At 37.3% G+C, this 27423-nt stretch overlaps 2 protein-coding genes across 9 annotated transcripts in view; one reads left to right on the top strand and one right to left on the bottom strand.

Moving 5' to 3' along the window:
* The window catches only part of NUDCD1 (NudC domain containing 1), an 81949-nt gene extending 65795 nt beyond the window's left edge, over positions 1-16154 (bottom strand). Inside the window, exons 1-2 of one of the 3 annotated variants that reach the window (XM_011961083.1) lie at positions 15662-16154; positions 3569-3723 (exon numbers count right to left, since the gene is read on the bottom strand). In XM_011961083.1, coding sequence (XP_011816473.1) covers positions 3569-3723; positions 15662-15779 — 273 coding nt within the window. In that variant the 5' untranslated portion in view covers positions 15780-16154. Of the gene's footprint in view, positions 1-3568; positions 3727-11533; positions 11562-15661 lie in introns of those variants that run through there. The other 2 variants (XM_011961085.1, XM_011961084.1) reach the window with 2 other exon arrangements.
* ENY2 (enhancer of yellow 2 homolog (Drosophila)) lies at positions 11755-26249 on the top strand. 6 transcript variants are annotated; one of them, XR_001003923.1, is made up of 6 exons: positions 16094-16171; positions 17896-17972; positions 21160-21230; positions 22365-22439; positions 25203-25356; positions 25408-25442. XR_001003923.1 is itself a non-coding variant. In XM_011961087.1 (5 exons), exons 1-5 carry the CDS (start codon positions 12277-12279, stop codon positions 25277-25279), a joined length of 393 nt encoding a protein of 130 aa, XP_011816477.1. In that variant the 5' UTR covers positions 11755-12276; the 3' UTR covers positions 25280-26249. The 6 variants fall into 6 exon arrangements, 5 of the variants coding, with proteins under 5 accessions (XP_011816477.1, XP_011816478.1, XP_011816479.1 ...); XM_011961087.1 differs by lacking the exon at positions 16094-16171 and adding an exon at positions 11755-12369 and having other exon boundaries at positions 25203-26249; XM_011961088.1 differs by having other exon boundaries at positions 16092-16243; positions 25203-25480.
* Positions 26250-27423: the final 1174 nt, after the last annotated feature.

Here is a 27423-nt window from a genome sequence, read left to right as displayed (position 1 = left end):
CCTGGGCAACATGGTGAAACTCTGTGTCTATTAACACATAATATCTGTCTCTATTAACAAGAAATAAGGAGAACTGGTAGAGCACTGTGGCATTCTAGAATAAATCAGTTTAAATCCAGACTCTTAGAAATATCCCTATGCCTCAGTTTCCTCAACTACAAGATAATAATAGTATCTTGTATATCAGGATAATATCAGGATATTATTCTATGAGATAGGATCCACAGGATCCACGGTTCTGTTGATTAAACAGTATGTGTAAAGTGTTTAGAACTGTTCCTGATAGGTAATAATCTCTACTCAATAAAAGTTACCTGACATTATGATTTATTCTTATCATACAGTTCTACTGCTCTCAAAGAAGGAATATGTGCAAAAAACCCAGACAGTGTTTGTCTCCCATAAAGTGATACCCCAAGGCATATGCCAGTAATATCTCTTCATATTTGCATAATGCCTTCTACTTTTCAAAGCATTTTCACACATCTTGCTTTAATGTCTAAAAAGCCTTATCATTATTCTTATTTTCTACTAGAAAACTGAAGCCAAGGATATATGGAGACTGCTGTACCCTTTTTGTCAGCTATATATTACCATGTAATAGTTACCTGTACACTCATATTAGCACCCAAAAAGTAAAACATGTAAGTTACCTGAACTTATATGTACAACTATACATATAAGTACTTGAACATATTAAAAGTAATGGCAAAACTATTATTTTTGCACCAACCTATACATTAGTGTCCTACACGGAGCAGGTTTTCAATAAACATGTTAAAATGAACTCATTTGGTAAGTCTGTCTTAAGTGTCTACTTCCTTTTCAACTAACTACCCTACCTCCCTAACAACAAGTATTAGAGCTACATCACATGTGCCACAAGATACCTATGGAAAAGTAAAATAAATTATGAATATGGATGGTACTACAAAAATTAACACTTTCGGATCTACCATAATGTCATCCGACTTCCTGAGTCAGAAAATTGGTAGAATAAATGTTATTGGCAAACTTTATGGTACACCAAATGCTATGAACAAATGCCCTATTTATTAACACAAAAAGGATTAAGGAAAAACTTTCATACACATACACACAGAACTCTACATCAAAATCTATTTGATCATTAAAATCTATTTGATCAGAGAGATCAGAGCATAGCCACTCATAAAAATGCATGTCCTATCACTTTAGTTGGCTTATACACATTGGGCCTAGATAGTAATTCTTGGTAGAACATGGGGCTAGCAAGAAAAAGCAACTAATACCTATACTGCATTTCCTCTGATCCAACAAGAAACAATCAGAATTTTATACTATCTGTTTTAGGAATCACCTGGAGGAAAATATCATTACCAGGAAATGTCTAACTCCTTTCTGAACATTTTGAGATAAACACTACATTGCCAATACAGAACTCATACAAATACTTGGATTAGAAGTCACAGGAGGAAGGTCCTATTCAGAATGCAAAGCCAACTCCCAACAGTAATAACGAACTTTACACAGCTATTATCCATTCAACAAATATATTGATCAAGTCTTCTGCTGGGTGCTAGAACCCATGGCCTCGTCCAGGGGTTGGTAAACTACAGTCCACAAGCCAATTCTTGTCCATTTGGTTTTGTAAATAAAAGTTAGTTAATTGGAACATGGCCACACTCATTTGTGTATAAACATCTATGGCTGATTTCACACTACAACAGCAAAAGTGAGCAACAAGAGACTGTCTGGCCCACAAAGCCTAAATTAGCTGGCCTTGTGCAAAAAAGCGTATCAACCTCTAGACTAGATGAAATTCATAGCATATGTAGATTTGAGAGCAAATGGTGTGAATATTCCTAGGGGAATAGAGGTAAGCTGTCAGGGCAAGCATGCTAGATGACAAAATGGTTACAACCTGGGACTTAAGTAAAGATTGCAAAGTAGACTGACACTGAATTAAAAGTATGCTCCAGGTAGTTTATCGATGAGAAAAGGACCAGAAGAAATAGGATACAGCGCATGTCTCAGGAATTGCAAGAGTTAGTATGGCTAGAATGCAGTATACAAAGTGCTGTAAGGCAAGGTTGGAGAAAACTTGGCATATAAACGTATATGCAAAGATGAAAAGTTTATTTTAAGCATCTATATCATTTTGTGTTTATACTTGCAAAAAACAACAACAAACAACCTACCACCTCTGGAAAGACACACAAAACCAGTAAAGAAATTGCAGGGGATATAATGGACACTGGAGATAGGATAGATAAAAGATGGGATCAAGGAGGCTTCACTAAATACCTTTTAAAACTTTTTTGTTTTTTAAATTACATGAATATATTGTCTATTTTTAAATTACATATTAAAAAAAGGGATTTTTGCCATGAAGGAAATATTAAAAGAATTTCAGCAAGTGATAGTATTAAACACGCAAATTAGACAGACTACTCTGTAGATGCAACGTACAGGAAGGCTAGACGGAACAGAGTACTTAGGAAGCTATTAACAGACTATTGGCTGTTTAAAGCAAATATATTAACAATGTACTGTGGAGTTTCCAACATATGAAGGTGTAAAACATACAATAAAATTAGCTCAAACAGTGAGAGGGTAAGTGAAAGGAATTATATTGTTGTAAGTTTTTCACATTGTTTTTAAAGTACAAGAATACTAATTAGAGGTAGACTGTGGTAAGTCAAGGAAAACACTATAATCTCTGTATCAACCATTTAAAAAATAATAATACAAACAGGTTTAAATAAAAAGCCAAAGGAGGAAATTAAATCGAGTTCTAAAGACATTTTTTAAAAAAGAAAAACTGTGATTAATTCCTCCCGCAAAAAAGTAGAAACAGAGACACCAAGGAACAAAGAACAAACAGGGCATAATGAGAAGAGCAAGATGGTAATATCAACCCAAGAATATCAGGAACTAGATTAAATTAAGTATAAATGTAAGCCCTCCAATTAAGAGAGATTGTTATATGGAAAAAACAAGAGCCAACCAAATGCTCTTTATGATACATACTTTAAAAACAAGAGCACTAATAGAAAAAGGATAGAAGAAAAATACTAATTTACAAAAAGCCAGAAATAACTGTATTAATACCAAAGAAGATTTCAAGACAAAAATTATTCACAGAACCTAGAGATAAACAGAGACACTTTATAATGCTAAAAGAATCAATTCAGTATAAACAAAACAATCCTAAATGTTTGTACAAATTAAGATAGTTAAAAATACACAAAGTAAAAACTAAAACAAAAGCAAATTCACCATTATAGTTGGGGACAATACCTCACATAGGAAAAGGAGACATGAACAGTTATATCAGTATTAATAATATATAAAATACATGACAATCGTTGCCCAATGGTGAGAGTGGAGGTAAGTGTAAATAACAGGATCAAAGAGAAAAATTAAAATTGAAATAAGAAATGGAGTATTACATAGATAGGACTCCATATACTACAAGCATGTGCACCTCACTTCTCTGGATATTAGATTCAAAAGGGAAACTTAATTATCAAATTTGCTTGATATTACATACATATATTTATTATTACATACATGTTTCTCTTACCAGCATTACTGTTAAATTCATAATTCTTCCAAGGGTATCAATATAGTAGACACTGTCTTGATACCATGAATCACAGTGCAGGTAATTATACATTCCAAAAGCATGCATGTGTTCCAGTGTATATTGATCATCTCGAAGTTTTACCTCTGCCACAGCTGAAATACAAGGAAAGCAAACATAAACATCAAGAGTTTTGCCTCACATAGTTTCTTTCTGTAGAATGCCTACAAGGCAAAGAAACCACAGAATGCCAGTCACAAAGGCCTTCAGAACAATTCAGTATATGATTCTTTCAAAGATAATTTCTGGGTACTGTGTACAGAGGATAAACAGTAAGTAAAACTGATACGGTCCCACGTCCTTACAAGATTTACAATACAGTGGCCACAGGAAGTAGGGCATTTTATGTCATGACCCTCCTTTAGCACCTCTAATAATTATGAATAAAAAGAATAGAAATTCTAAAATGAAGAATCTCCCATTTCCAGGAAAATGTTAAGCCCAATTTATGAAATGTTTATATACTTCAAAAATGTTTTTATATACTATTATCTCATTCATTTTGATACACCTTAAGAAATTAACTTTTAAAATCTCATTTTACACTTATACAAATAAATGTAAACACAAATAATGACTTCTCCAACGTTATACTACATCTTTTCCAAGGGTAAAGAGCAAAACAGTATCACAGTTGGACTAGAAACAAGATCTGTTTAGAGAACAGGGATTTCTTTACTTAAGCATTAGCTGCTTCCCTAAGTTTAAATCTAGCAAATGTGATCTCTTCCTCCCACTCCTCCTGCCCTTTCATGAAGATGGAAACTTTTATGGCTCAGAACTGCTCCTGATCGGGATTTAATTTCTGCCTCAACAGGAAACATACAAATGGATTATGCTGGGCCAATATCCTACCCTAATATAAAACTCATTTTACTGTATTCTGATTGCAACTGTTTTCTTCTTTCCCCAAATGCTCACCTGTTCCTACTTCCAATACCACTTTGAGTCCTGCCTGACTTATATTCATTTATACAGCAACTTATAAAAATTTAAAAATAAATAAATTTCAATAGACATTGATGATACAGTGATGAGCCAAGAATGGAATCTTGCCAATTAGCACTTATGATACAGTGAGGAAATGGGCATTAGTCAAATAATCATATAAACTGTATATATTTTTTATGAAATATATTTTATATAATTAAATTGTGATAAAGAATAATCACTGGGTAACATGAGAACACATAATGTAAGAGTTCTACTTGGGGAGATTAATGAAAGCTTTTCAAGGTTTGAGCCAAGATATAAAAGATAACAAAGAATTAACTTAAGGAAAAGTATTTTAACCAAGAAAGTGAAAGACTTCTATAAGAAAACTATAAAACATTGATGAAAGAAATTGAAAAGGACACAAATAGACATGTCATGCTCATTGATGAGAAAAATTAGTATTGTTAAAATGACCATACTACTCGAAGCAATCTATACATTCAATGCAATCCCTATCAAAATACCAATAACATTCTTCACAGGAAGGAAAAAAGCAATCCTAAAATTTGTATGGAACCACAAAAGACCCCAAATAGCCAAGGTAATACTGAGCAAAAAGAACAAATTTGGAGGCATCATACTAACTGATTTCAAAATATAATACAAAGCAATAATAACCAAAACAGCATAGTGCTGGTATAAAAACAAACATACGGGTCACTAGAACAGAATAGAGAATTCAGAAATAAATCCATGTACTTATAGCTAACTGATTTTTCCAAAGGTGCAAAGAACACACACTGGGAAAAGGATACCTTCTTCAATAAATGGTGTGAAAACTGGATATCCATAGCAGAAGAATAAAATGAGACTCTTATCTCTCACCATATGCAAAAATCAACTCAAAAACTGTAAAAATACCAAAAGAAAACAGAGAAGAAATGCTTCAGGATATAGGTCTATGCAGAGATTTTATGGTTAAGACCTCAAAAGCATAGGCAAGAAAAACAAAAAGACAAATGGGATTATACTTAACCAAAAAATAAAACAAAACAAAAACCTTCGCACAGCAAAACAAACAAACAACCTAGTGAAGAGACAACCTATAGAATGGGAGAAAAGATTTGCAAACTATTCAATCATAAGGAATGAAAAACTTTTTTTGCTGTTGAAGCAAAAAAAAAAAAAAAAAAACCATCCCAGTATAAAGAGGGCAAAGATCTTAATAGACATTCTCAAAAGAATATATGTGTGTGTGTATGCATATATATTATATATATATATATATATAGCCAACAGGTATACGCAAAAATGCTCAACATCACTAATTATTGAGGAAATGCAAATCGAAATCACAAAGATATCATCTTCCTCTAGTTAGAATGGCTATTTTCAAAAAAATACAAAAAAAAAGTAACAAATGCTGGCAAGGACACAGAGAAAAGGGAATGCATAATCTGTCAGTGGGAATGTAAATTAGTACAGCAATTATGGAAAACAGTAAAGAGGTTTCTCAAAAAACTAAAACTATAACTACTATACCACAATTGGCACTCCCACAAATGAATATTTATCAAAACAAAAGATAGTGTATCAAAGGAATACCCGCACTTCCATGATTACTTCAGCACTATTTACAAAAGCCAAGACATGGAGAAAACCTAAGTGGCCATCAAAGGATGAAGAGAGAAAGAAAATAGTATATACACACACTGAAATACCATTCAGCCATAAAAAAGAACGAAATTCTGTCATTTGCAGCAACACAGATGGAACTGGAAGTCATTAAGTTAAATGAAATAAACCAGGCACAGGGCCAGGTGCCGTGGCTCAGGCCTGTAATCCCAGCACTTTGGGAGGTCAAGGCAGGTGGATCACGAGGTCAGGAGATCGAGACTATCCTGGCCAACATGGTGAAACCCCGTCTCTACTAAAATATGAAAAACATATTAGCTGGGTGTGACAGTGCATGCCTGTAATTCCAACTACTGGGGAGGCTGACGCACGAGAATCGCTTGAACCTGGGAGGCGGAGATTCCAGTGAGCCAAGATCATGCCACTGCACTCCAGCCTGGGACACAGCGAGACTTCATCAAATAAATAAATAAATAAATAAATAAATAAATAAATAAATAAATTAAATAAACCAGGTACAGAAAGGCATCATATACGCAGCTAAAAAAGTGGATTTCATGGACGGGGAGAGTAGAAAGTTACCAGAGATTGGGAAAGATAGGGGTGGGGGGATGAAGGGAGGTTGCTTAATGGGTAGGAACATACAATTAAAAGGATTAAGTTCTCACATTTGACAGCTCAGTTGGGTGACTACAGTTAACAGCAATATATTGTATATTTCAAAACAGCGAGTACCAAAATAGCTAGAAGATTTCAAATGTTCCCAACACAAAGAAATGGTAAATACTGAAGGTGATGAACACCCTAAACACTGATTTGATCATTACACACTGTATGCATGTATCAATATATAACACAAAATCCCATAATTATGTATCAATTTAACATATTTTTAAAATAAAAAATACGTGTATATACATGCACACCCACTACTCTACTTATTCCAGACAGAAAGAAAATCTGTAAAAAGTAGGAAGAAAAACTTGTGTTCAAAGAAAACAAAGAAGTCCACACTGTTCAAAGAAGGCCACACTGGCTGAAATGCAGAGCAACAAGGGCACCTGTACAGGAAAGGTTGCAATAAACGAAAACTCAGCAAGAACTGGATTATGAACGGCCTGTATTTATTTTTGTTGACAAATTCAATTTAAAAGAATTCATTAATGGTTTTTAAGCAGGAGAGTAAAGTTCAGATTTGAGTTTATAAAGAAGTACTTATAACTATAATATGGAAAACAAATTGGAATAAAGCAGGGTAAATCCAGGAAGATCCACTAGAAAGCTACTGCAATCATCTGGTTGAGAGACGATGGAAACGTTTCACAGGTAAAAATCCTAATTATGATAGATTTGATAGAGGCTGAGGAAACATATAACACAACTCATTTACAAGGAACAGTTAGAAATATGTGTTCTACTGATTAGGAGGAAAATAATGCTCATTTCTTGGTTTTCTAGCACCACTGTGTGGATGAAACTAGATACTGCAGGAAATGTGCATGGTAACAAAAGGGCCTGAAGCAATAATATTAGACAATGATACAACAAATATATTTTCTTCATATCTGTGCAAAGACCTCTAGGCAATCCTGAACCACCTGGAGGCTTCTTAAACATCTGCCTTATTACACCACTTCATGATTGTTTCATTCCAACAAGATAATTTATATAAGTTATTAAGACACAGGTATGAGTCTAGGCCACATTACATGCTATTTTGTAAAAGCCCTGTAGGGTACAGAAAAAGGGCACCTCTCTGGCCCCAAATGAGAAAGGAAAAGTTATCATATGATGACCATGTCAATTATCTTGTTTATAAAAGTTGGAGGCAGAGCAACTGAAAGTAGAAAAGCAGTCTCCAGAATGTGACAGTTCTTAGCTACTGGCAGAGCTCTTTTGCAGAGTTCTCCCAAAAAAAAAGAAGTAGCGCGCAGCGAGGCTTTAATCTCTGCATAGATCTTTGTAAGGGTTGAAGAAGAGGAACTTTTTACAGAGAAGCCAGTGTAGTAAATATTTTATTATTTAATGATATCTTGCATTGAAAATAAAAGAGCTGTGCTGAAAAATCCAATATGGATTAGTCTTCTAAAAAGAACTGAGGGCCTCACAAGAAGAGAGTCTCCCTTAACATGTGCCCAAATCCTTACCGAACCTCAAAATCTAGTTTTTCACATGAAAACCACTAAGTCTCATGGGACCCCAAAGACCTATAGTTTTTCATTCATAAATTATTTATTGAATATCTACTACATGTATCAGGCATTGTGGCTGGCATTGGGCACACACAAGTGAATAAAATAGATCTGTCTCCTGAATAAAACAGACTTGTCTCCTGCACTAATGGTGCTAACAATGATATTCATTACTGTTTCTTGGCTTCTCAAAATACTCTATTACTTGAACCACATGATATTGCTAATATTTAACTCTTTGATACCAATTAAATATGATGCAGTCTAATATTTACATAGGCAAAGTACAATAATTTTTAAAAAGGGAGAAGAGAGAGGCAAAGAACATTAACTTACAAAGGTCACTTCGTGGACCACCTATCTTCTAGAATCAATTCAATAAGTCTTCTTTCCACCTAGTTACTGAGCTTGCTATTTGTTTATGAAGGTGTAAAAAAGTAAAAGTACAAGTCCACAAATTCTAAAGCGAGACTTAAAGAACACAGGAGGACCAGAGTTAACAGCACTGCTCCCATAAAATTATTTTATGCAATACTTCTCTGATAACACATTCATGTGGCTCTCTTCCCCATCTTTTCCTCCATAAGGGTAGAGATGAGTTTTATGGTCAACTCTACATAAATACAATGGTTACGTGGCTTTTCCCTCCCTTTACTCTAACTGTAATGCAAATCTTCACCAGCTTTTCTTCCCCCTGCTCTGAAGAAAGAAAAAGGCCAGAATGACCACAAAGATCATTAGAAAAAGCATGAGCTTTAGGGTCGCTTTGCCACTGATGAACAGCTTGGTTAAGTTAGCTCATCTTATTGCCCATTTCCTCATCTATAATAAAGGTTAGTAATACTAATTGTACAAGAGCATTGACAAGCTTCAGTTGAAATATGCAAGGTATTTACTATCAATGCATGGCACATAAGATTAAGCATTGATTTCCCTGTTCCTTTTCTCCCACCCAAGGCTAATTCCCACAAAGGTGTTTATGATTCAATTTCCTCCTGCCAGAAGTTTATGCTATTTGTTTATGAAGGTGTAAACACCTTTTTTACACCTTCATAAACAAATAACAAAAACACCTCTCCACTGGTGTTTCCCTTCCACTTACATATGCTGAAACTTCCCCACTCACAAAATAAACGAATAAAAAAGGCTTCCTTTTCTCTGCCTGGCCACTAAAGCAGAGCTCTCCCCTACCCTGTTCTTTCAAAGTTCTTTAAAAAGCCGTCTATACATTCATTTTCTCACTATCCTCATTAGCCCTTTTCAATTGTTTCTAGCTCTATCATTCTACAGAAATCCTTTTTTCACTTAAAAATATACATTGAACAACTTTTGTTCGCAGCCAAGATGGAAGAATAGGAACCAGATTTATCTTTCCACCAGAAACATCCAATAAGATGAAATAAACCAGAGAAAGTTAAATGAAACAACAGTTTTCAAGACATAAGACATCAAGCAACAACAGAGACTTAGGAGGTTAGCCCTACCACCAACCTAGTTCACTGCCTTGAGGAGTTTCCAGACCACAGCACAAAGAAGGGAAAGTGACGTATAGTCAACCTTACATAAATACAATGGTTACATGGCTGTCCTTCCCTTTAACTGTAGTGTAAATCTTCACTAGCTTTTCCTCCCATTTCTCTGAAGAAAGAAAAAGGACAGAGTACTTGTATGTAGAGCTGACTTCAACCTCCCTGAGTTGAAGAAACTGGGCTGCCTAGGGAGATCAAGGCAGCTATAGTTCATGAGACAGTGTAGCAGAGAAAAGACAGACGCAGAGAGAAGCCCAGAGATCTGAGAGTCTGCCTCAAGTACTCAAGAGTACTAATGGCACGTGTTTGAGGCGACTACCCCAGGCTAGAGAAAGAACCATCTGAAAGGGTTGATGAGAAATCCTGGGCACTCACACAAGGCTAGGAACCATAACTGCTCCCAATAAGCAGAATGGAGAAAACCCTTAATTTCTGTACACAGGAAAGTCTTGCCTCAGTAATGGGAAATAACCCTAGACTGAGCACTGCTCCTGACCAGACTAACAAATCCTAAAGGCAAGAGCCAATGGAATTAATCTGTTTCCAAGTAACTCAACTACATTCCAGAAAAAAAAATCTCAAGAACATTATAAAAATACAAAAATAATCTGCATCTAACAAGGTAAAATTCACAATGTCTGGCATCCAATCAAACGTTACCAGGTATGCAAAGAGGAAAGAAAACAAAATCCGTAATGAAGAGAATTACCAACCAATAGAAGCCAATATAAAACTGACATGGAAGCTACAATTCACAGAACAAGACGTAAAAATAATTACTGCCAAGTGTACTCCATGTATGTTCAAAATAAATAAGTAGAAGCAAAAAAGATGCAGAAGATTTAAGTCAAACTTCTAGATGTGAATACTGCAATGTCCACAATGAAAAATATACCAGATGGGATTAACAAGAGATTAATATTGCAAAAAAAAAAAAAAAGATAAACTAAACTAAAGGCATGAAAATGGAAACTACTGGCAATAAAACAGAAAAAAAGTATAAATAAAAAATGAAACGGGCATTTGTGAGCTGAGGCCAACTTCTGTGATCTAAAAATGTGTAACTGGAGTCTTCAAAGGAGAGAACAGGGGGAAAAAAATTGGAAGAAATAATGGCCAAAATATTGCCATTGATCTTGATAAAAACTATATGTTCACGGTTTATAGCCCAATAAACCCCAAACGTAAGAATCATAAAGAAAACCACAGCTGGGAACAATATTATCAAACTGCTAAAAACCAATGTAAAAGAGAAAAATCTTAAAACAGAAGAAAACAGGCATGTTATGTATAGAGCAACAAAGATAGGGTAATGTGAGATTTCTCATCAGAAACAATACAAGCAAGAAGACAGAGGCTATTAACTTTAAAGCACTGAAAGAAAAAACTGTCAACCTAGAATGCAGAAGGAGCAGAGAGATGTTTACAGAAGGGTATGAGGAAACTTTGGGGATGACAACTAAATTTAGTATCTTTATTGTGGTGATGACTTCACGGGTGTATACATATATCACAACTTGTTAAGTTGTACACTTTACATTTGTAGTTTATTGCCAGTTATGTCTTCATAAAGCTGTTTAATCTGTGAGACAAATTTATCTCCTACTAATCAGGTATACTCCAACCCTGGAGATAAAGCATTGAAAATGATGGGCACAGGACCCTTCAATACAAAATCAATAATCTTAGCAAAGAAAACATACTGGATGCTACAAAGTAGATAAAGTCTATGAAGTACTAGTTACTATGGCAACATATAGTACAGATTCCATAGTGTAGATTCTAACTAGTCAAGAAAGGAATCCCTGAGGAAGTAATATGCTTGAATCCCTGAGGAAGTAATATGTAAGCCAACATGAAAGAATGAAATACGAATTAGCTAGAAATATAGGTGGGAAACATATAAAAAGATATAAAAAGACATGCACTAAATGAAGGTTCTAGGAAAAGGATACTTATAAATGCCTAGGAAGGGACTTGCCAGATCAAAAGGCAATTACAATTTGATTAAAAATAAGTTTTTTGTTTAGTTCTTTGGAACAGAAAGACAGTGACATTTACTGCTTAGGTAGCAAAGGAAATTTTGCTACAACTTAATAACATCATTTAAGACAAGAGAATAAGCTTCATTGCATCAAGTTCTTGACACCAGAGACCATGTTATCTTTACATCTTAAATGCAGTGTTTGTTGTAGCCAAGGTGCCCATCAAAGGTTTGCGGAACTAAAGTGAACTCCTTCAGTTAGAATAAAATAAATCAAATTATCAGGAGCTCCTCAATTATGCTTCACTATCTCTGGAATTGACAGTTTTTAAAAAAAATAATCTCTTTTTCATCATCCTCAAGTAATTCTTAATGAAAAACTCCCCATGTGAACTATTGCAAAAGCCTGCTATTTGCTGTCTGCAGTACTCTCATCTTCCAAACTCAATCTCCACAGAGTCTGAGGTAAGCTTCTCAACTCCCAAATCTTAAGTAAAAGGCCCTTTTACTCTAAATATGGTACACGTATACCATGGAATACTATGCAGCCATAAAAAGGAAAACAATCATATCCTACACAGGGACATAGATGGAGCTGGAAGCCACTGTCCTCAGCAAACTAATGAAAGAACAGAAAACAGAACACCACATGTTCTCACTTGTAAGTGAGAGCCAAACAATCAGATCACATGGACGCAGGGAGGGGAACAACATACACTGGGGCCTGTCAGAGGATGTGGTAGGGGGAGGGAGAGCATTAGGAAAAATAGCTAATGCATGCTGGGCTTAATACCCAGGTGATGGTATTAGGTGCAGCACACCACTTACCTATGTACCAAACCTGCACATCCTGCACATGTACCGCGGAACTTCAAAGAGAAAAAAAAAAATCAGTCAGGAGCAGTGGCTCAGGCCTGTAATCCCAGCACTTTGGGAGGCCAAGGTAGGTGGATCACGAGGTCTGGAGTTCAAGACCAGCTTGGCCAAGGTGGTAAAAGTCTGTCTCTACTAAAAATACAAAAATTAGCTGGGCTAATTAGCACTTGTAATCCCAGCTAATTAGCACTTGTAATCCCAGCTACTCCAGAAGCTGAGGCAAAGGATTGCTTGAACCCGGAGAGCAGAGTTTACAGTGAGCTGAGATCACGCCACTGCATTCCAGCCTGGGCAACAGAGTGAGACTCCATCTCAAAAAACAAAACAAAACAAAACAAAAACAAACAAAAAAATTAGCTGGGCATGGTGGCAGGAGCCTGTAATCCCAACTACTCGGGAGGGTGAGGCAGGAGAATCGCCTGAACCTGGGAGGCAGAGGTTGCAGTGAGCCGAGATCACACCACTGCAGTCCAGCCTGGGCAACAGAGCAAGACTCAGCCTCAAAAAAAAAAAAAAAAAATCTTCAAATGGCACCTGATATCCTCCAGTTGTACATCCCAAACACAGAATCTAAGATTAACGCTGATTAAATGAGTACAGAATAAGGACAACTTTGTGAGTTTTTTCTAAAGTTAAAGTACTCAATGGATTGTTTATTGTGAGATTTTGCTTCCTGCTTTTTTGGTGTTAAAGTATCCTTTTGTTTATGAAAAGATGGGTGAGTACATGAGAGTTTTTAAGAAACATCTCCACCTAGTAAACAGAAAAGTTGACAGAATTATGGCAGCTGAGTTTTATATTATAATGGCTCAATACAAAGATGTCAGGGAAACACTGAATGACCGGAAATAAAAAGGCAAACAGTGCTGTCACTGATCTATCTCCTCTCACTTTCCCAGACGTTTTGCTCCAGCAATATAAGAGTGCAAGGATATTCAGCATACAACCTATTATTTCCCTTTCCTCATACTTTCCCATGAATGGAATGCCCTCAACAATTTCTTCTCTTCTTCATATACTCAATTTATTGAGTACCTACTATGTGCCAAGCACTAGATATAGGGTAGTGAGCAAAAGGAAAACATCACTGTTTTCAAGGAACTCATAGTCTAGCGGAGGAAACAGACAACAAATCAAGATAGAATTTAAAAGGCCAATAAATACTGTCTTATGGAGAATGCAATGACGAAACCCAAAAGTGAAGGCAGGAAGGCTAGTCAGGAGGCTACTACAGTTCAGCTAAGAGATAACTCTGATTTGGACTAGGGTGGACGCCTGGAGATATCAAAATGTGGAGTTGACCAGGCTTGCTACCAAGTAGACAGTGGCTAAAAGAGAGAAACCCCAAATGACTCCAGCACAAGTATCTCTTGGAACCAAGCTGGGCTAGTCGGCTACAGGATAAGAGACCACAAGGAGAAGAGTCAAGAAGAGACCATTGGAAAGAATCTTAAACCAGTCTATAGTCTGAGACCCTACCCCCACCCTCCAAACATATGAGGAAATCCAGCCAAATGAGCAGAGCTTCCTAGCAGATCCATTACTGAACAAAGATGCATCAATGAGCCCAACTGGGACTAGAAGAACCACTCAGCTGACAGACCCGTAGACTTCTGAGCAATAATATCGGCTTCTTGTTTTGAGACACTGAGTTTTGGCTTCACTTTCCAATGCACTAGCTAACTAAACATGGTGATACCATCTACTGACACATGGGGTGACTGGAAGAAACACGGTGGCAAAGAGGAAAAGGAAGCAAATAAAAAGAAAAATCAAGCTTCTCCTCTCTCATCCTACTCAACTCTTACCTACCCTTCAAAGCTCAACTTAGATATTAACTCCTCCAAGTAAGCCTTCCCAGATCCCCAGGCTAGTTTAAGAAAGATATTCAAGTACTACCATTGTATTTTGTACATATCCCTATCACTGCCTTCCCATATTGTTTTATTATCTGTTTACAATTTTCTTCCTAACGAGTTAATAGTCCTCTTATGCAAGATGTCTTGCTCATGTTGATATCATCAGCACGTAACACAAAACATGCACTCAGTAAATATTTCCGAATTTAATAAATCAATTAGCAAAAACTTGTTTTACACTTAAATGTTTGTTATTATAATTAACTCTAGATCACTATTTCTCAAAGCGTGACCTCTGAAAACATGCATCAGAATCAGCAGGGGTGTGTATTTTAAAATGCAAATCTCTGGGTTCTATCATAACGAAAACACCGTTAAGTTGTAAAAACAAGAGTAAGGATATTCTACCCCACTACAGATAAAACAAGGAGTAGCAGCGTGGGAGTAAATCGACTTTTCCTCACTATCTTCTAGAGATGTTCTCTACCACAGAGTTCTTAATGCGCCAGGAACTGAGTAATTTAAAATGCTATGACTGGAATGTAGTTTCTCTCCTAAGAAACGGCTCTCGGTCAGAGGAAACAGGAGCTGTGGGTCCTCCAAGGAGGTGTGGTTTCTCAAAGCACACGTTCACAAGGGAAGCTCCAGGAGGAAGGAATGTTCTCAGCGTCGCCCGAAACAGGAGCCAGGCTGTGAACACACAGCGGCCAAGGCCCCAGGCAGCACCCGCACGCCAGCCCTCAGCCCTCAGCCCTCAGTCCTCAGAGCCTGGGCTGCTGAGCGGAGGGGGCCCAGGGTCCCGTTACCGAAGTGCGCGCAAAGGCGGCTCCCACCAGGTTCTGGGATGGGCATCATTCTCCAGAAGCAGCGGCCTCCGTGAGTCCACCCAAGCCGGACCGGCCGTGAGGAAGGCCACGGTGGCTTCGCTTGCTCGTCAGAAAGAAAAAATTGCGGGAAGGGTCGGGCCGGAGGCAGCCGAAAGGGGAAAGGAACTGAGTACTAAAGGCTCCGCCGCTTCCCACCTGCGTCAAGCTCCAGCTGGTAACAAGGCAGCGGCTCAAGAGAGAGCTTGTAACCCTCGAAGCGGGGATCCAACAGAGGTCTCTTCACTCGTAGGGAGCAATTAGCCGCCACCTCCATCGCTTTCCAGGGTCGCAGCGTGAAAATTAATAAAGCCCTTGTTGAAAGGTCCGCGCTTCACGCCTCGCACAGAGACTGGGAAGCAGCGTGGTTCCCATCCCAGAAAACACTGCGGTGCGAACTGCCTTCTGGGAAATGTAGTGTCCGTGAAAAAGTTGAGGTTGTTGCATGCTGGGCTATGTAGTTCTCCTAGTACTTACCGCCCGCGCGACGGCAAGGTCTGAACTATCTTACCCAGAGGCCCTAGCGACCAGGAGGCGGCCCGCGCTGGTTAAATTCTCACATTATAGGCAGGGTGGCGAGACCCCGCCCCGGAAATGCGTGTTCTAGCTTTCTGTGTGCTTAGGTGCCCGAGCTACTGAGGGTCTAAGTCCGGGCAGCCGAAGAGTGTGGTAGGTAACGGTCGTCAGCGCAAGGGTCATTTCGTCGCTGGGAAGGGACGGCCCTCGCCCGCGGTGATGGTGGTGAGCTATGCCTGTGGTCCTCAGGGCCGGGATCCGGGCCCAGCCCAGGCTCCTTTCGATGTACTGTCTTTCGTTAGCGTCCCCGACCCGCGCTCGCGGGCCTGTAGGGCTCTCCGACAGGGCGTGCTACCGGAGTTGGCCTGAAGCCAGTCCTCGCTTTGTTTTCTGGCTCCTCCCCTCCCGCCTCTCCCGCTGTCTCCGCCCTGTTCTATTTTCCCTAAGAATGTCTGGACTGGGAGGGATACCCTAGCGCCCTTGTTTTACCAGTGAGAAAACTGAGGCCTTTAAGAATTAAGTGACTTGTCCAAGGTCACTATCCGTATTTTAGGGGCCAAGAGGAGATCAAGTTCAATATTCCAGGAATGGTACTGACTAGACCTTGTAGTTATTTTGAAAATGTTAACCTCCAATTACAAAAGCAAACATTTCCTAGTTCTTACTCAACTTCTCCTTTTCCCTGTTCCTCTCAAAAAAGAAAAACAAATCAACTCTGAAAACTCATTGCCAGTCTGAATTTTCAACAGGCCAGATGGAAGACAACAAAAGTAATCTCAAGTTAGTGACAGATTAGGTGGGAAAACGTTAGTTTACGCCAAGTTTTATTTAATTTAAACTTTTAAGTGGCTTGAATGCTTTCAAAACCTAACTTTCCTCTCCTTTTAACATCATTTTGGTTTGGGTTGTCTCTTTTTACTGAAAATTGAGGACTTTGTAAGTTAAGAATTAGTTTGAGATTTGTTTTCTCCTTATCCCACCAGCAATGTGTGTGTAAACAAACACATCCACACACTTACGTTTACCACTTGTAATTGTGGGTTCATCCTAGTGAAGAGTAAAGCAAAGCACTTAGAGCCTTATCTAGTAATTTTATTTTTTTAATTAATTAATTTTTTTTTTTTTTTTTGAGATGGAGCCTTGCCCTGTCACCCAGGCTAGAGTGCAGCGGCGCAATCTCGGCTCACTGCAACCTCTGCCTCCCGAGTTCAAGCGATTCTCCTGCCTCGGCCGCCTGAGTAGCTGGGATTACAGACGCCTGCCACCAAGCCCGGCTAATTTTTCTGTTTTTAGTAGAGACGGGGTTTCACCCTCTTGGTCAGGCTGGTCTTGAACTCCTGACCTCATGATCCACCCGCCTGGGCCTCCCAAAGTGCTGGGATTACAGGCGTGAGCCACCGCGCCCAGCCTGGTAATTTTATTTTTTTTTACTAATAGTGTTTAATCTTCTTTGGTATTTAGTTTATATGACTTCTCCCAATTTTTGGATGCAGTCTTTGCAGAAGTGTTCGGCAGTTATGTTCCGTTTTGGAGCTCCTAGGGTCAAAGTACTTGAGTTCAAAATCTGCCTTTCCACTTTCTATCTCTGTGCCTCAGTTTCCTCATCAGTAAAATACAGATTATGTTATTAATATAAATATGTAACAATACGTTCTGGGAATTAAATGTGATGTTTAAAAAAAAGCAAACCCCCACAGCATTAGCCCAGTGCCAAGCACATAAGTGTTTAATGAAGAGTAATGATATTGTTCACACACTTGAAATGTATCACCCCTTCAGTTGATAGAATGGTAAACATGTTAGGATGCCTGCCTAGAGGATTTAGAAGAAAATGCTTTGTAAATGTTCTATATCTGAAAATACATGTTGATGTCCAGGTTAGCAAGATGAACAAAGATGCGCAGATGAGAGCAGCAATTAACCAAAAGTTGATAGAAACTGGAGAAAGAGAACGGTAAGTAATAGATTGTGTTAGTAAATTACATTTTACCATCTTTAATAGTTACGTTATAAGAATCTAAACAAGAAATGAAACATGTCACTGGAAAGAATTACAATTGACAACATTATAAAAAGTTTCTATTCCGAATATCTGGAAAAAATAATTTAGGTGTATTAAGTATTGCAGGACTTGGAGGGAAATGTTTATGTAGAAAGATGAGCAAGAAATGGCTCTTAATTTGACAGAGAAGAAAAAGTACCTGAATTACAATTGGAGACATAATGTTACCTGGGTTTTAACAGGGAGACAACGTTGTGGAACCAGCTTCATTTACCAGGCTCTCAACCTTGGAGCAGCAAGGGCTGTTTCCACTCTCTAAAACACTCTTCCTTCTCTTCCTTTTGAGCTAATTCTAGCTCATCTATCAGGTCTCATTTATATATTGTGTCTTCAAGGAATGTTTTTAAGTCCCAAATACCTTGTTCCATGATAGCATTTAATCAACATTGTATTCTAACAATCTACTTGGCTTGTTTATATCCTCCAGTATAATCTAAGTTAACACCAAAAACATTGTATACCTGCCTGAGTAGCTGGGATTACAGACGCCTGCCACCAAGCCCGGCTAAATAAAGTATCTAATTTTTTGTGTGGTTCATAATTGGCCAAGTAAATATTTGCAGAATGAACAGGTTTAGAAGTACAAAGAAGGGGCTGAGGAATCAAGAAAGGCTCCCAGAGCCAGGGTTATAAAGTGAGTAAGACAAATATGTATAAGGAAGAGTGGGAATCTTTCAACTCGACCTGGGCATTAAGGTGATCAGGTAAGAGCTCACACAATAAGAAGAAGTACATCTGTTGCTGACTTTATTTTTGGATCATGGGAGTCATTAAAAGGTTCTAAGAAAGGGAATAACTAGATCACGTTTACTCTTTAGGAATCTTACTCTGTTGGTATGGAACTTGGACTTGAAGGGGACAAGATAGATGGCAGAAAAATAAGGTAGAAGATTATATAGGGTTGAAAATGGAGAACTCCAAAAATGGGAAGGAGATCTTAGAATTTTAATAAAATGTAGAAACAGCAACCCTCAAAATGAGGAAAGAGGCATCTATAACTGCCTTGGGTAGCTTTAGAGGATAGTACTGCTTTTAAGGAGTACGGATTGTGTGTTTTTTTGTTTGTTTGTTTTTTCATTCATGCAGCTTCAAGTCACTGAGTTTCTATCATATGCCTTGTCCTGTTAAGGTGTTAGAGGTAACAGTAGTGGACAGAAATGGAGTCTGTGTTTTCATGGAGCTTGCATTCTAATGGGAGGAGACAGATAAAAATATGTAGTATGTCAGATGGTGATGAGCACTAGAGGAACAATAAAGCAGAAAATAAAGAGGTGTAATATTTTAGATAGAAAGAAGGAGGCCGGGTGCGGTGGTTCACGCCTATAATCCCAGCACTTTGGGAAGCCAAGGCTGGTGAATCACGAGGTCAGGAGATTGAGACCATCCTGGCTAACGTGGTGAAACCCCATCTCTACTAAAAATACAAAAATTAGCCTTGCATGATGGTAGGCTACTCGGGAGGCTGGGGCAGACGAATCGCTTGAACTTGGAGGCAGAGGTTGCAGTGAGCTGAGATCGTGCCACTTCACTCCAGCCTGGGCCACAAGAGTGAAACTCTTGTCTCAAAAAAAAAAAAAAGAAGAAATCAGAAGGATATGAGGGAGAGCAGGGACTCTTAAGTTCCTGAGATAAGAATTTGCCTTTCATTTTTGAGGAGCACAGGGATGCTAGGGAGACTGAGTAAATTGGGTGAGGGAGAGTGGAGATAAAGTCAGTGGCATAGCTGAGGAGAAGGCACATGATGAAGGATCATGTAGGCTGTAATAAAGTCTCAGAGTTTTATTCTGAGTATGTTGGGAAGGCACTGAAGGTTTTTGAGCAGCAGGAGAAGAACTAAGTGTACAAGGGAAGAAGCAGGGAGACAACCTAGAATGCTATGGTAATATTCTAGAGAAGAGATGATGGCTTGAACTAGAGTAGTAATGGCAGAGATAGTGAGAAAGGTGAATTCTAGTTGTATGTTTTAGATTGAACCCAATAAGATTTGCTTATAGATAGGATGTGTAGTGTCAACAAGGAAGCTGAGCAGAAGGATACTACAGAGATTCCTAGTCTGAGAAACCAGAAGAATGGAATTGCCATTCTCAGAAGAAGAACGAACAGGATGAAGTGGTAGAGAATCAAAAGTTGAATTTTGGCCCTATTAGGTTGAGAGACCTAATTAAATATGAAGATGAGAATGTCACATAGTGGATGTCCAGGGATAGTGAAAGTGGTTTGCAGGGAAAGAGAATTTGTTTGGGATGTGACATTCTTTTTTTTTTTTTTTTTTTTTATTATTATACTTTAAGTTCTAGCGTACATGTGCATAACGTGCAGGTTTGTGACATTCTTAAGCTGAGAAGTTAAATGATTTAGGTTGAGGATTGAAGATTTGTAAAAGTGGGTATGGCAAAAGAATAAGAAAATATTTTATTGCACCTGTGATGCCATTAGTTGCATATACACTGCCACTTTTTTGCCATTGAGAAAAAAAAACACTGCCAATTAAATTATGAGGGGCATGCCAATTACTGAATCATTAAAATGTGGGGGGAACAACAGTCTTACAGTCAATGAAATACCATTGTCATTTTGTAGTTTAGAAGGGCCTGATAGGGATCAAAGAAGGGGGTAGCCTGTGAAGTTAAAGGTAATGGGGGAAATAGGAGAGCTAAAGGATAAGAAGTTGAGGTTAAAGAATGGATTTTGGAATTTGAAGATTTCAGAGGTGCAGCTGCTCCAAGTTCAGTTAATACTCTCTAGATGTTGTACAAGACCCATGATATTCCTGTTGGTAGAGTACAGTAGAAAGTATGTAACGTGGCCAAAGAATAGAGCTTCTTGAAAAGTATTTTAGCCCCTCCACTTCATTTAATTTTACTCATTAAATGAGACCCAGATGAAATGAAAGGCCCAGAATTTAAGTACTTGCATAAGATCAAAGAACTATTTAGCAGTAGACCCAAGATTAGGCCACAGTTAAAGTTTTGTAACTGGAAGGCAGGGAATTTTTAGTTGAACACTGAACCTTTGTTTTATGCATTGTTGTCTAAGATGTTATACATTGTTCAATTTGAAAACATTTCTTTTTCAACAGCCTCAAAGAGTTGCTGAGAGCTAAATTAATTGAATGTGGCTGGAAGGATCAGTTGAAGGCACACTGTAAAGGTAATCAGTTTCATTTGGAAGATAAACTAATCCCATTTTTTCTGATCAGGATTGGTTTGGGGGTTGCTTATTTTAAGGTATATTGAGTACTCAAGCATGATTTTAAACAAATACAAAATTTAATCCTGTAATGGTTTCCTCTTCTCGGTGGCATATGTAGACCTAATTCCCAATTTTTAGAAATTTTTTCTGTTTCTGTTAAAACAAGTGAAGCATGAGCACTTAAGATTTTCTCTAGTATCAGAATATGGAATCTCATGTGTTTCAGCAACTTTATTGTTTCTTATGTTTTAACTTAACAAATGGAACACTTTAGGGTTGGCAGACTTATAGAAATTATCTCTCTCCTGTCTTTAACAGTGAAAATTTGAAAAATTCATCTATGAAACCTCTTAGAATGCACTTAAAAAAAAGTAGAAGGGAAGCTTATTAAATTACTGGGTATTGTTGATGATACCATTTGATAGATTACACATGTCACTAAGGGGAGCCTCCTTTCTGTCTCAGCTTTTGATATAATGGAATTGGATATTTTTAATGAATCCCCATTGTATTGTAATAGTTTCTACAAATAAGAATAATAAACTATTTATATGTTAACTGTAAGAAGGCAATGCGACAAATTGGTAAAAGCATAGACCTTAAGGTCATACAGATTTTCATCACTGGAAGAATAGAGCTGGATTTCAACTCAGGGCTGGATGACTTATTTAATCTTTAAGCCTCAGTTGCCTCACCTGTGAAGTGGGAAAATACCTAGCCCATTAGATCATTGTGAATATTAAATGTTGTAAAGCACCTAGTAGAGATCTAGTAAATATTAATTATAACACCTACAAGTTTTCAGCATTTTACAGATGTTAGATTTGAATATTACAGTTTACATTTATTTTAAGTGTCACAATTACTTATTAAGTTGCAGGTTATTTAGCCCAGACTTATGAACAGACTTTTATCTTTTAGATCTAAAGAATACTTGATATGTTTGTAAGGTTGAACTAAATTTTCAGTGTCCTTTTTTTTAAAAGAACCAGTCTACACTCTAAAAACATGATCTTAACCCTTCCTCTATGAAAATCTTTCTTGCAGATAATGATTTTAAATGATATGATTTGTTTTTTGCTTTTGCATAAGAGGTAATTAAAGAAAAAGGACTAGAACACGTTACTGTTGATGACTTGGTGGCTGAAATCACTCCAAAAGGCAGAGGTAAGGAATACAGAGTGTTTTAAAGGAAACATGCTACAGACGTGATTTTTTTAAATCTCTTGCTGATTCAGATTTCTTTCTGTTTGTAAGGAAAAGCACTACCTACATTGCCTCTTGTAAAGAGTTAAAATTGCCTACCTGCCTGCTAGCATAGTCTGGGAGTAACAAGTGAGATACTAGATTTCAGTGTTCTTGCACTCTAGAATGGTGCACCAATGCAAGTTGATACAGTTGTTCAAACAAATAATTTTTAAAATATGGGATTCTGTAGCATCAAGTATTACATGAAGCTAGGATTTATAAACTTTATCAGATGTGGCATGACTCCACTTAAATATTTAATAATTCAAAGTCTTATTCCAACCCCTGAGTCACTGCTCCTCTATCTCCTTATTAAAAATTAACGAAGGTCTGTCTTCTTAAGTTCAACCTTTAATGCCTTGTTTACGGAAGGCAAAGTTAAGATAGGAAATATTATATTAAAAATGATGATGTGTAGTAAATGTCAGGAGCTACATCATTGTTATCTTAGATATAACTACATTATTTTCATTTACTTTGATAAAGTTGGAGTTGTAACTGGAAGGTAAATTAGATGGTCCAAGTTGTTTTGTCACACAGAAATTGTGAAAAGAATTTAAGTGTAAAAAGTAAATAAGTTTGAAAATTATTATTACAGAACGTGAATTTTTGAACTCTTCTCTGCTGAGAATAAGCTACAGAATCCCATGGTCCTTTTCAGCCATCTCTTTAGGCCTGTTTACAACTGGAAAACATGACTTTTTCTTCAAGTATGTCTCAGGGAAAGGAAAAAATAATTATTGTTCCCCTTGTGAATTTATATTTTTAAATTTCTGAATTCTTTTTTTTTGTTTGTTTTCTTCTGTGACTTACACTTAGTGTGTTAACATTATTTAGGAAACAGCTATACAAGTTAGAAACTACCCTTTGCTTCTCCTTTAATACTTAAACCTTGGCTATTTCAATGTCTTGTAGCTCCCCTGCTAGATAATGAGCAAATAAAGAAAAGAGAAGTAAAAATAGATGTTTTAATTTATGTTCTTAGTCTTCTTACTATTAAAAGGAGACATATTTTTTAATACAGTAAAATTGCCGTTTTTATAGTGCACAGTTCTGTGAACTTTATACATATGTATAGGTTCATGTAGCTACCAGTCAGGATACAGAACAAATAGTTCCCTCACCACCAAAACCTCCCTCATGGTATTCCTTTATAGTCCCATCTTATTTCAAGGCAACTAACTGATCCTGTTCTCAATCACCGTAATTTTTATTAAAATTATTTTTAGTATACATATTGATTACATTTCCAGTGGACTTGAATTAATTATGTAGTCTTGATTTGTGGGTTGGCTTAAACTAAACAGTTTATAAAGAAGAATATCTGCCTTATTTGATTTGTGTAATTTTTTTATGGAGATACTGAACTGTATCTGAAGTTTTCCATTTCTCCAGAACACAAGTAAATACATTAGAAGTTGTAGTTAACTCTCCCCCCCCTTTTTTTTTTGCATTTATGGTTTAATATTCTGAATAGATAATAGTCAAATGGGTCAAAAGTATAGCATATAATAGTTGTAATTTTTTGGATTTTTACTAGCTTGGAGTGTATATAAATGTATGATTTCAGTAAAATACAGATTACCTTCTAAAACATATACCAGTTTATACTCCAGCTAATATAAGAGCATTCCCTTAGTCTTGCCAACACAGTATTGCCAACACAGTGTGTATGTATACATATATATATTTTTACTTATATATATATACTTACGTTTGTATATTTTATGTATATATATATGTAAATATATGTATGTTTTTATATATGTATAAATATATATACCTTTTTTTTTTTTTTTTTTGAGATAGGATCTTGCTCTGTCACCCAGGATGGAGTGCAGTGGCATGATCATGGCTTACTATCCCCGACCTCCCAGGCTTAAGTGATCCTTCTGCCTCAGCCTCCCAAGTAGCTGAGACCACAGACACACACCACCATGCTCCACTAATTTTATTTTTTGTGGAGACAGGTTTTGTCATGTTGCCCAGGCTGGTCTTGAACTCCTGTACTCAGGCAGTCCTCCTGCCTCAACCTTCCAGACTGCTGGGATTACAGGCATAAGCCATCGTACCCAACCAACACAGTATATTATTGACCTTTGTGTTTTTTCCTGTGATTGGTAAAATATGCTATATGAATGTGGTTTTAATTTCATTTCTTTTCTGAGATTCAGACACTTGTGTTCAAGAACTCTCCTTTTCTGCATCTCTTTTGCTCGTGTTTCTATTAGCCTTTTGAACTTTTCCTTGTTGGTGTGAAACAACTGTATAGTAGAAAGATCAGCCCTTTTCTGTAAGAACATTTCCTCAGTTTTTATCTTTTGGCCTTGCTTACGGTGATTTTTCATTAAGCATAAGTTGTTACTGTGTTTTAATCAAATTCATCCATCTGTTATAGCTTCTGTATTTAAAAATGGTCTTCTTTACTCCTAGTTTAAAGAATTTTCTCCTGTTTTCTTTCATCAACATGCAGTACATTTAGGCATTGGATAGTTCATTTAAAATAATGAATTGCAAGAAGACACTTTTCTTTGTCAGACAACTTTACCTACTTTTTTAATTGACCATGAGGGTTATTTATGAAATTCTTATGTTGTTTACTCTGAGCAAAATGTCAGATCTTAAAGTGACATGTATTAATTGGAACCTTCTTACTCTTATTTTTTTATTTTTGTTTTTCAGCCCTGGTACCTGACAGTGTAAAGAAGGAGCTCCTACAAAGAATAAGAACATTCCTTGCTCAGCATGCCAGCCTTTAAGATTGAATTAGATTGTGTTGTTGTGGTTTTATTTCTGAAAGTAAAACTTGCCATAAATTAGAAAACAATTTCCCAAAATAAAATCCTTTTTTGTATGATGGTATACAGTTTTCAGTAATGATGTATACATTGTATTGATTTTTTTCCCTAAATGTGTTATTTTAATAAATATCTCATGAATGAGTTTGAAGTTTGCTTGGATTTTGAAATGAATGGGACTTTGTCTTTATTACTAATTCACCAAATTTGTTGAGAGCAAGAGCAATTAATGTAGTTTAAGTATTTAGTATGTACAGTTCTCTATGTTAACAGCTGAGAAGTAAGCAAACCTTTTCTGACTGCATATGGTGTATTCCTCTTTTGAGTCCCCATAATATTTTATAAATTGTAATGCCCCATCTTGTACTACAGTTGTCTTATTCGTATTGTTTATAAACTCTGAGGGTTAGGACTGGGTTGTACTCATCTTTTTGTGCCTTCCTTATGCTTCAAAGAATTTACCATCTAATGGAAGAGAACATTTGCAAGTTGACTCCATATCAAGCTCCTTCCACATACTCTACTCATCCGAACTTTGAATGCAGAATCTTTAAATTGCATCCCCACATACTAAGGTCAAGAAAGAACTTAATGGGAAGTAATCTCCACCCATTAGCTTTACCCTGACATCAGGATTGCCAAATCCAATGGACTCTTGTCTGTTCTTATGTGACTTCTGCTGGAAAATGTGAATGTTGACCATCCTGCCACTTGGAACTCTCTTCCCACTCCTCACATTGCTTTTTCTACCACTGGAAGTTCCTTCTGTTTCTTGTGGAGTACCTTTTGCTGTCTGGAACTTGTAGATAATGGTGTTTCCTAGGGCTCCCTCCAGGGCCCTCTGCCTCACTAACTGGATATACTTTTCCTGGGCAAATCCCAGGAAACTTGCGTCAGACCGTGACTTCAAATACAGGCTGATAAATGCTAAGTTGTGTCTCCAAACCAAACTTCATCCTAGACTCCAGACCCAGAGACCCAACTGCTATGGACCAGCTTTTTAGGATATCCTCACTTCAAACCGACCTTACCTAAAATAATGACTTTTTCCCGCAATAACTGCCCCTGCTGTATTCCGTATTTCTGAATGGTACCTCCTCCCTATATAGATTATCTGAGGAGCTTACCGAAATGCTGATTCTGAAGATGAGGGGCATGACTTAAGATTCTGTATTTCTGCCTAGTACCCAACTGGTGCTCATGCTGCTGATTGAGAACCACTTTTGAGTATAGCAAGGCTCTAAATTACCCACAGCATGCCCTCCTAATTGTCTTAATTCAAGTCCAGATTATTGCGGTAGACTTAGTATTTCTTTGCCTTAGTTGATTTGTGCCACCTCCAGTGTCTGTTCCACTCTGTTGCCCAAGTGGCCTTAGTAAAATTCAAGTCTGGTTATTTTATTCCCCTGCTCGGAATTTCTCAATGTAGAATGAAAACTCATTCAGCATTAACACCTAGGCCCTTCTTGATCTGACATCTTGTTTCTCAGTTTCATCCCTAAGTACCTTTGAAAATCCGTCAACCTAGAAGCCTCTTTTCTCATTTGTTTCTCATTCCTGTTTGTCCTTCAAAGTTCAGCTTTAGTTGCTAAAACATTCAGACATTCCTCTATCTGACCTAGACGCTCAGCCGCACACACCCTCCCCACTTTTTTTTTTTTTTTTTTTTAATAGGAAGCAGCTATGCGTAATTCCTCTTCAACAGAGTAGTTCTTGAACTTCTGCAGGTCTCTTCTGGGGAGGAGGAAATGGCTTCTCTGACTTTGTATGATGCTTATTTGTGGATGAATGGGCAAGGGAACAAATGAACAAACAAGTGAATGAACAGTACGGGAGTATGAGAAAAGGTATAAATTGGGTATAACTCAGAAAAGGATTCAAATTGATCTTTGGTTCACTGTTCCAAACACAATTTCATCTTTCTGATGAATTTAAAGTGTAGTCTTTGAACCAACTGGGTTTAATTATGTAAAGTTGTGAGCCTGAGACAAGCACACAATCACAAAACCTACCCAAATGAGTTTTTTGTTTCACTTCATCTCTTGTAAAACAATGTTCTAAAGTAAGTGATAGGGATGCTCATCATTCTGCTACCTGTCATCACA

This window comes from Colobus angolensis, unplaced genomic scaffold (genome assembly GCF_000951035.1).
Source record: "Colobus angolensis palliatus isolate OR3802 unplaced genomic scaffold, Cang.pa_1.0 Scaffold535, whole genome shotgun sequence".
Lineage (NCBI taxonomy): Eukaryota > Metazoa > Chordata > Mammalia > Primates > Cercopithecidae > Colobus > Colobus angolensis.
Note: the sequence above shows the minus strand (reverse complement) of the source record. Positions and strands in the feature narration are given on the sequence as shown.